Genomic DNA, 10,840 nt, shown 5'->3' with positions numbered 1-10,840 from the left:
AGAGTGGCTACTCTGCATGCTACTCAAAGACTTCAAGAACAGTTTACCATCTCAGAACAATTTGTTCACTTCACTTAGAAATTAGAAATGTGTTTTGGCCAATAAATCTAACTTTATTTTGTAGTAGTCATTTTTCTTAATGGAAGTGTTTTCCAGATGTTGCCTAAGTCTAGTCGTCTGGGCCCCCATCCAACAAATGAGGAAAGCTTGATTTCATAGGTTGTCACTGTTGATTTTGCCTAACCTTTGGACTAATTGGTTCATCCCAATCCATTTGCACTGCTATATAAGACTTCCAGCACACTGGAGAAATTCATCTCTCCTTTTACAGGTAAGTGTCGGGGTTAGTAATGCTTTTTGTAGAGTTAAGTGTGTTTGAAAAAGGACAGGAGTTAGAAAGTTTTGAAGAGAATCCCAGTCCTGTGAGATACCTGTTGGAAGCCTGTGAATTTATAACTGAGTTAACTTGGAAGGTTGGAAAGACAGCTCGGCTGCTATTGCTAAACTCAATTTTATTGAAGCTGCTCTTTTTTTTATCTCCAGGACATGATTTAAGCCTCGCACTGTGAGTCCAGACTACTCTTCCAATAAGTTCTAAAATAAACCTGTTTTCTGTTATAGAATATTCTGAGGCATTACAGTGGTTGGTAATTTTAATTGAAGTGGCTTGGTTTTGATTACATTCAACAGAACAACTGCTTTCTCAGGAATTCAAACTGATCGCCCATAGCTTTTGTTCTAAGAACGGAGTGGCTTGTTATTGAATTACATTTTGAAAGTTTCTGAATGCTGTGCACAGCAGACACGTTGTTTAGTAGTAAGGTGAAAGCAGGTTTCTGATGTTTTTATTTTATCTCAGGCAAGGGCGTTGCATCTGAGAACAGCCATGGGGTGGAAGATCCTTCCCATCTGCTTGCTGCTGCTGCTGCTTCCTGTTTTCTTGATCCAACAAGTTTCATCTCAAGGTAACTTCAGCATGGAAAATGCTTCTATTCAGCCACTGCTGTTACACACCCAGTCGGCAAAAACAGCAAGATAGTCCTAAGCACATGCGTTTCAATGAGTTTAACAATTTGCAGCCCTAAACTTGAAATGCACGCAGTGCACTTGTATGTTTTGGAATTCTCATCTTTGCCTCTGTGTTGTGAGAGCTTTGAAGGAGTTCTGAGTTTTGATTTAAAAAAAAAAAATACCTCTCCTCTCTTCCCTCAGTATTTTACCCGAATTTAAAAAATAAATACAGACATTTACATAATATAATCATGCTGGAGATACACAACACCATCAAAAGAAATTTAAAATGTAATTTTTAAATAATACATTTTGGCTGTATGTTCACTTTTTAAAAAAATATAAAATGTTTAATTAGCATTTTAAGTTAGCATACAAAGTAACAGATTTCATTATGATAGTGTCTTTGTATATATTTTGCCTGTAAAATATGGGTTGGCTCACAAGTTATCATGTCATCTCTTTGGAGGGAGGGGGCAGGCGAATGTTCTCTGTATCATTCTATATTTAGTGCATGAGCTACTGAAGCAATCACAGGAGATAAGATTTAACAAGCTACAAGAATTCCTTTGACAGGATAAGGAAATATTTATATCTTGGCCAAGAAAAGGTTCTCATTTTATAAACCTATGTTGCTACCATATATTTAAAATAACTAGGTATGTTGACCAATTTAGCCGAACTTTTGCATCAAATAAACTATTATAAAGCATTATAAAGTAATAAATTATTACTTTAGCATCATGTTGACATAGATAGCATATTATAATGCACACTTACAGTGTTTCAAATGGAATTTTATTAGCCTTCCGTGCTCTCTCCTCTTGTAGGGACTATTCACCCTATTTCGGGCTTTACAAGTCTGAATGCCATTTCTTATTATAATACTGCAAATTTCAGTCCTTTTGAATTGGTCCTGGGTAAACTCCTATTTAGAGAGCCTGCTGTACACTCAGCATAGCCAAGGTGGAGAGAACAGCCCGAGGCTTAAGTTCCTTAGTCACAGCAATATGCATCTTTAATATACAGCTTGCTTGAGCATGGTTTCAGAATCACTCAGATAAGACAAGGTAGAGAGCCACAGAAACCAAATATAAACGCCACATTAGGAATGAGGGCCACAGTCCCCTGTCTCAGACCCTTCAGCTTTCTCATGTGGTATTAAGATTCACAACATGAATGTTTCCTAAGACACTCCCTTTTTTTGTGAAACAACGCTTATTCATTGAAAGTTAATGAAAATTAGTATGACAGTCAGTGGGACTGGGAGATGATGGTTTGGGGGTAAACTGTCTGATGCACAAGCATGAGGAGTGGGTTTCAGATCCTAGCACTCACATGAAAAGCTAGGTGCAGCAGTACACGCCTCCAATCCGACCTTAGGGAGCCAAGAGAGGCTGATCCTGGAGTTCAGGGGACAAACATACTAACTCCAATGGCAAGCTTTGGGCTCAGTGAGACATCCTTGCCCAGAAAATAAGGTGGAACGTGATAGTGGAGAGCAGACACAGTCCTCTGGCTTCCACATGTGCATGCACACATGCATGTGACACACACACATACACACATGCATGCACGCACACATGCATGAATACTCACGCACTCTAGTGGTTTAAGTAAATAGCAATAAGCTCAAGGCCACCTATGAAAAATAAGTGGATTGGTTCTAGACATCTGCTAAGTGTAAAAACGTAATCTTTTGATGTTGTTTTGTCAGCTTCTCCTGCCTTCTCAACCTCTTCTCATTCTTTCCCCTTTATATATAATATATGTATTTATATACATACACTATATATGCATTTTTGTATGTGTTGTGCACATATGTATGTAAGCAATCGTTCTCAGAGCTATCCTGCTCTCTATTGTTTGTGTATATATTAAGATTTAAACCTTCCTGGATTCTCTCCAGATTTTTCAGTGCGTTTTAATATCTGCCTATGGATTGGGACACTCCAGAGGTGGATTCCATTCTTACAGACGTGCTGTTATCTTTTGGGGAGGATTTTGCAGTGTTATCTGCCAAATGGTGTTTAGAAATATTTGACGCTAATTATTTCATCCCATCATTATTGTTTGCTTGTTCCCAAACACTAAGTTCATGACCTTTATATACACACCCAGATCCTATTTCAAGAGCTCTCACTCCTCCCAACAGAGAGCACTTAGGAGTCTGAGCTGGCCTAACTAGCCTCCTTAATTTCATCTTTGAGAGAGGCAATGGATGAGCAGGGGGAGGGGGGAGAGGATAGGGGGTTTCCTGAGGGGAAACCAGAAAAGGGGATAACATTTGAAATGTAAATAAAGAAAATATCTATTAAAAAAAGAAAGAGAGGCAATGGAATTAGTGAAGGCTTCTGCTTCAAATTCAGATACATGAGTTTGAAGTCAAAATGGGCTACTTGTTTAGGATAATTATATAACTGATTATTCCAAGTCAGGCATTTATGAGAGTAAATGGGATGTACAAATAATGCATATATATCAGTTGACATCTATTAGTTGATATTAGTTGATACACAGATATATCTGTATATTTATCTATATGCACACACACACACATATATATACATATACACATATATATTCAGTAACTTACTGTGTGTCATTGGAGAAGTTATTAAAATTTCTGTTATTTTTTTTCCAAGACAGAGTTTCTCTGTGTAGCCCTGGCTGTTCTGGAGTTTTGGTCTGTAGATCAGGTTGGCCTCAGACTCACAGAGATCTGCTGCTTCTGCCTCCCGAATGCTAGGATTAAAGGCATATGCTACCACGCCTGGCCTGCATCATCATTTTTACCTTAGATAGGGCTAGTAATACTTAGAAACATTTTCATAAGTCTCAGAGAGAACACATGACTCAGTACCTAAGATTGTTCAAAAATGGCCACTCGTAGTCATGATAGCAGCAATCTCTGCAGTTAGAACTGCCACCCTTCCCTCAGAATTACCACTCCTCATGCAATGCATTACTTAGCTTGACTTTCTTTTTTTTTTAATTTTTAAAATTTATTTAGTTAAAATTATACATAACTACATTGTAACTGTCTTCAGACACACCAGAAGAGGGAGTCAGATCTCATTACAGGTGGTTGTGAGCCACCATGTGCTTGCTGGGATTTGAACTCACAACCTTCAGGAAAGCAGTTGGTGCTCTTACCCACTGAGCCATCTCACCAGTCCCATTAGCTTGACTTTCAAAGGTGTATCTGTAATCCCAGTCTAGTGAAGAATAAAGCGACATCACTAAGAGCACATAAAGGCTTGCCCAAACATCAGCTATGTCCATCAGTGAGCATTCTTCCCAGCACTGCCCAGTGGGTAAAGCTCCCCTTTACCCACCCAGTGGGTGGCTTTGTCCTCCTTCACAGGTCTCTCCTGTTTGAAATGGTTTGGCCGTCTTTACCCTAGTATTGTATACTTTTAGATTTACCAAGCTGTGCAGGGAGATGTGGGGAAGGGTATTCTAGAGATGCCACCTGCAACTGTGATTATAACTGTCAACACTACATGGAGTGCTGTCCTGATTTCAAGAGAGTCTGCACTACAGGTACGTTCTGAGAGCTGGGCGTGGTCTGTCAAGCCCGCTGTCCTGAGCCTGCTTTTGTACCCCTTTGCAGCTCTGTTCTTCCTCCCTCCCACCTCCTTTGTTTAAGCACCTTCTTTCCTTTTACTTGCATAAATGTTGAAGTGCACTGTACATACCTAAGGATGGTTTCAGTGAACGGAAGCCTGGGCATTTGTCACTTGCACATATGTATTGACTGCTTGCATGTGATGTCCTTACTTAAATGTCTTAAGTAAGGACTTAGTACTGTGACTAGGTAGGTGTCAAGTAAAAAGGAAAGTATACTTCTTTATTGTCGTTTGAGTTTTGATTGCTTAGAGATGAGCCTTTCAAAGAGTTTCAAAAGGATCAATAGGCATAGAACTTTTACAAATGCTATTTGAACTTTTGGTAGTAAATGTGTTTATAAATTACCTGGAGAGAATATTTTAAAGATCAAGAAAATATCAGGCTTGAATGATTAATTTCAAAGCCCTAAAGTTCTAAATTGTGAGTGGTATTACTATCGAACAAAATTTGAGCCATTTCTTGTACTAGATTCAGACACATATAATATTCAATCTATAAACGCTATAACTAAAATCTGTAAAAGTTATATTTGCATTACAAGTTGCATGTGGAGATGGTAACTATAGTGTTGTACAGTTTGCGTGTTGGGTAACGTATTTCAAGCAGGCTTTGGGAATCATCATTCTTCCCATCAAAGTTCCTTCTGCAAAAGCAGGCCTCCTATCACAGTTCACGCCATGGGGATTAACTGAAACCTTTCAATCTCATTCTATGCCTAGTTTGACATTTTAAGAGTCTCTGCATTGCAAGTGATTTTTGACCTGAGCAGGGGCCTGCTCAACTAGTTTCTTGAGATATATTGTTTTAAGATATGAAGACTGAGCCGGGCGTGGTGGCGCACGCCTTTAATCCCAGCACTTGGGAGGCAGAGGCAGGTGGATTTCTGAGTTCGAGGCCAGCCTGGTCTACAGAGTGAGCTCCAGGACAGCCAGGGCTATACAGAGAAACCCTGTCTCAAAAAACCAAAAAAAAAAAAAAAAAAAAAAAAAAAAAAAAAAAAAAGATATGAAGACTGAACTAGTACAAGTTTATTACAAAGAAATGGTGTCAGTGGTGTGAGAAGATAAAGGACTACATATGAAGGGTAGTTTGCTGTTTTCTAGTTTTCTATTGTGTCTATACATGTGTAAGACTCAGGCAGCACTGCGGTGTCTCTTGGTGTGTGATAGGGGAAAGAATGATGGCCCAGCTCATCAAATTTCTTCCCTGACTTAGGCTGTCTCTATTTGGACAGCATCCCTTTAAAGTTAGTTTTGCATAGTTGATGATGTGAGTCCTCCACATTCCAAATAGGAGACTCAGAAGCGCACCACCCTTGGGACTCTAGTCAGCTGTCAGATGAGAAATGCTACAAGATATGTAAGTCTTGCTTTGTGACTAATAATCCATGCTATCTGTTTTGCCCCGGGCAGAGCTCTCCTGCAAAGGCCGCTGCTTCGAGTCCTTCGCACGCGGGAGGGAGTGCGACTGTGACTCCCAGTGTAAACAGTATGGCAAGTGCTGTGTAGATTATGACAGCTTCTGTGAAGAAGGTAAGAACCAGGGCCCCGAGGCGGGGCTGCTCAGCACGGCCAGCCCAGTCCATGACTTGGCTTCACTGATGGCTAACACACAGCTGAGTTCTTGATTTGACTAATGTACAAGCTACTTCATCATACTTTTGCTTCACAAGGACAAATGAAAGAAGGCATCTTCCAATAGGAGCCTCCCAAAAGCTCTAGAAGCACCAAGATGTCTGTTTCACTAGCAGGGCACATGGGCTGAGTGTACATCCTTTTACCTTCCAAGGTGCCTCTTTTACAATTAAAAACTTGTCCCCACCTAATGGTACTACTGACTTCACAAAATCAGCCTTCATGTATCAATATATATTTAAAGGTGGAACACTTCCAGCTTCTTCTTCGTATAAACTAGTCATCAATTGATGGGCAACTCTGCTAAAAAAGTTACTACCTCAATTAATTAGTTGTATGTTTCTTCTCCAATGTTTGTTCTTAACCATTCTTTGTCAGAACATGAGTATCTGTGAAGGCAAAATTGAGATAAGCATTGCTTGCATAATTTGACCATGTTTTTTAGTTAGGTTGTGCCTCCTAATTTTTTTTTTTTTTTTTTTTTTAGAATGGTGGAAACTTAATCAGCAGAGTTGAGGGTTGTTTCCTAGCTGGTCAATATTTTTACAGGAAGTATTCTAAAAATACTAGAGACAACACCCATATTTCAAAACCTCGGGGCTCAGCATGCCTGCAGCTTTCAGAAGGCACCATGATGGGGAGATATATTTCCTCACTATCTTGAGAATTACTTTAGTCACAAGACAAGCCAAAACCAAACCAAACCAAACCAAACAACACCCTACTTCCCAAATACCCCAAGAACTTGTTTTAGCAGAGGGTGGATAGGGAGGAAGATTGGGTGATGATGCGCAGAGAGCCAGCCCATCACCGTAAATACTTCCAGTACCCTGTGCTTCTGACGTATATCTATGGCTGAGGTAGGATGTGGAGGAACCAAGGCAGTGCAAGGCAACTCACAGATTTCATGAAGATAGTCAGGGTCCTAACTGAAAATGAACGAATTCTCCAGAGCTTCAGAACTTCATTTAAAACAGCACTGAACTTACTGCTAAGTTGTTTCAGTGTTGCTGTAAGTACTCATTATTGGGATCTATCTAAAAATTATAACGCTTTGGCAGGAGCCATAACAATCCAATCACTTCCCAGCATGGTAGAGAGAAGCCTGAAAAGGTTATCTGTTTTGGCCATGATCACAAACAAGTACCCGTCAGAGCTGTTACTCAACTTGGCGTTTTGTTAAGGGGGAGGAGAAAGAGGGCGAGGTACAGTGTCCAGTTCCTGGAAATAGGAAGGGTTCTGAAGGGATGGGGGGAGCATCAGCGTGTATGTACCACTTCTCTTCCCCATTTCCACTGCTGTTTTCTTCTCCTTCAACTCCCTCTCCTTTCTGATTCCCCAGGAATGCCCTATGCTTCCTCTTTAGATGCCGAGGAGTGGGGTGGGGGAGGGATAAAGGACAAAGAAGATACATGTCAAACCATTAGTATGTGTTAACTTGGGAAGGGCAACATGTCTGTGGAAAAGCATAATGTCTGGGCTTGTGAAATCTTCAAAATATGCCCACACAACTTTTATAATAATCTAGGCACACTGGCATTATTTAACTTAAATTCACATGAAAACAGGAAAAATATAATTATTATGATACTTAGTACATGATTTTTCACATCATCGATATAGAGTATTATTTTTATAATTGTGGAATGATGACAAGATAGATGAAGCTCATAGAATTATAACTTGTTTTGAGTGGGCATTCTTCTTTAGAAATGTTGGATACACATCTCACTTAAAGTCAGGAAAATGTTCAATAGTTTGGTCTCTATTCCTAGGTCAAAGAGGTAGACAGCCAGAAGCCTACACCTAACCATTAGAGCATTGACCTCTTGGGACTCTTTTCTATCATAATTTTCCAGTTTGAGAATCACTATATTATAGCAATGTGTTCTCCGAATTATTGGAGTTACTTGTGTTGGGCTACAAGCTGTCCTGTATTGACATTTATCAGGATCATCTCTTGAAGCCCCATGACTCCACCTTTTTCAGTTAGCAGCGCTGATGAACCTAAATTGGATATTAATCAATCTGTCTTGCTTGGCCTCAGTGCATAATCCCACATCACCACCTCCAAAGACTGCACCTCCGCCTCCAGGAGCATCTCACACCATCAAATCAACCACCAAACGCTCACCCAAATCACCAAAAAAGAAGACTAAGAAAGTTGTAGAGTCTGAGGAAATAACAGAAGGTAGGAAGATGACAGCCATCACTCCAGGGGGTTTCTTAACTGAAACAACCTGTAGGTGGACTATTCATATGAATATCCTCAAAGGCTCATCTTCTGAGTCATGAAGCACTCTTATTTTTTGTTTACTTGACTTAAGTTAAAATCTAAGCCAAAATATAAACCCTTTGTATATTTATAACCCTTATTTACCAAACCCAGTATGGGACTTCTCAGAAGAGGCAAATCTCATTAAAAAAATGAAAATTTACAGTTTTTTCCCCTCTATTTTTCACAGAACTAGACTGTGTAAATTTTAGCAGGTGTTGGAAAATCAGGAGACAGTTCTATTGTTGGTATATGTCATGAGCTAAAATGTCTTGCTTTTAGCTGACAGCTTTACAAAGCAAGTAGCTGCATTGCCCATAAAATGGCTGGACACTCCAGCGCTCGGAGATCAGCTTTCAGCATTTCTTGTTGCATGTGGACCAGCAGTTCTTTTTGCTTTGTTTTGTTATAAATCACAGTTGGTGTGATCAAACTTTTTATTTGATTTATAGAACATTCTGTTTCTGAAAATCAAGAGTCCTCCTCCTCCTCCTCTTCTTCCTCTTCAACTATTCGGAAAATCAAGTCTTCCAAAAATTCAGCTAATAGAGAATTACAGAAGAACCCAAAAGGTTTGAGCATTGATAAAGATCAAAGACTCTATCAATGCCATATTAACAATAATTTTTCAAAAAGTGATGTGTGTTGATGGAACGGTTTGAGATCTCAATATCTGGAGAGTATGTAACTATGGAAACAGCTTAAAAAGTGCCAAATGAATAGACCTTATAGAGAATCAGTGGTAAGCAGCTAAGTGACTCTTCACAGCAAGGGACCGGAAGATGCTAGAACTGTAAACAGGACGGTACTGGAGACAGTAGTTTGTGAGTCTGTTGCTATCCCTGTCTATCTGATCACTGTCTTCTCCTCTTCCCTCTCTGCCCCATTTTTTGTTTTCCCTTCTATGATTTTATTTAACATAAGCTTATATAGTGTTTTCCAAACATTAATCCTTGACATACTCTTAAACCTCCAAGGAAAGGCAAGATTATCATTCCTGTTATATTGCTCATTATTATTTTCCCATTTTTAAAATCATATCTGTCTCACTTCTCTCTGCAAGTTAAAGAATAGGCTGTTTTTTTCCTGAAAAGAGATTCCATCTGATCTGTTATTTGTATTTCCTGAAATTCTAAAATATATTCTTTCTCTACTAAGTACTAGAATTTTGACAAACATCCTCCTGGGTGATGTTGTTTCTTTGAAACATTCTTCAGTCTACTAGCTAGACAGTCTGACTTCAAGTCACTGCAAGAATCCTGCTCTTGATGGAAGTGCAATACAAATTTGCTAATCAGAATTCCTATCAGTGAAAGGCTCTTTGGGCTTAGTAGTTCCCCTAAAGGGTAGTTGCTATGGGAAATTTTAAATAGTATCTATTGCCTTGACATCCTAATTGCCTATGTCCTGTGAACCGTGTCCTTTTAACCACACAGTTGAAAAGAAGCTCAGAGCCTATGCATTACAACTGGGTTCAGCAGAAACTGCTCAGTTGCAAAGATTGGCACCAGCTCCTCAGTAGAAACCAATGTACGAGTTAGTGAAGCAGCTCTCAGAGGCTGGAGTCACGTTTCTAAGGAAGGAGGACAACACCGAACACTATAGAATGGGGGTGGGTGGCATGTGTGGACCAAGTGAGGGGAAAAGAACATGAGCACAGACATGTTTTGTGGCACTGACCACTTTGATGACTTCGAGCTGCTACTTCCAAATAACAAGATATTATTATTTTTCCCTAGTGAAAGATAACAAGAAAAACACCCCTAAAAAGAAACCTAATCCAGAACCACCAGTTGTGGATGAAGCTGGAAGTGGACTGGATAATGGTGAGTCCAAGCTCACCCCACCTCCTGACCCTCCTACTACTCCACACAACAAAGTCACCACATCTCCCAAGACAACAGCAGCAAAACCAGCAACTCCTAAACCCAGCTTCGCACCTAATTCTGAGACATCCAAAGAGGCATCTTCAGCTTCCAATAAAGAGACAACAGTTGAAACAAAGGAGACGACTGCAACAAATAAACAGTCTTCTGCCAGTAAAAAGGAGAAGACTACTTCGGCTAAAGAGACACGGAGTGCAGAGAAAACATCTGCTAAAGATGTTGAACCCACATCTACAACTCCCAAGAACTCAGCTCCCACTACTACCAAGGCTGAACCCACCACCAAGGAACCAGATCCCACAACCCCTAAGGAGCCTGAACCTACCACTCCTAAGAAGCAAGCTCCCACCACCCCCAAGGAGCCAGCTCCCACCCCCAAGGAGCCCGTACCCACAACTCCC

The 10,840-nt window shown here is 40.0% G+C and overlaps 1 protein-coding gene across 1 annotated transcript in view; it reads left to right on the top strand.

Moving 5' to 3' along the window:
* Positions 1-287: 287 nt before the first annotated feature.
* Prg4 (proteoglycan 4) overlaps positions 288-10,840 on the top strand; it is a 16,554-nt gene continuing 6,001 nt past the window's right edge. Inside the window, exons 1-5 of the mRNA XM_031384505.1 lie at positions 288-331; positions 860-965; positions 4,435-4,557; positions 6,057-6,176; positions 10,293-10,379. Coding sequence (XP_031240365.1) covers positions 887-965; positions 4,435-4,557; positions 6,057-6,176; positions 10,293-10,379 — 409 coding nt within the window. The 5' untranslated portion in view covers positions 288-331; positions 860-886. The remainder of the gene's footprint in view (positions 332-859; positions 966-4,434; positions 4,558-6,056; positions 6,177-10,292; positions 10,380-10,840) is intronic.

The sequence above is a fragment of the Mastomys coucha genome, unplaced genomic scaffold (assembly GCF_008632895.1).
Source record: "Mastomys coucha isolate ucsf_1 unplaced genomic scaffold, UCSF_Mcou_1 pScaffold1, whole genome shotgun sequence".
Taxonomy (NCBI): Eukaryota; Metazoa; Chordata; class Mammalia; order Rodentia; family Muridae; genus Mastomys; species Mastomys coucha.
This window is presented reverse-complemented; position numbering and strand designations above follow the sequence as displayed.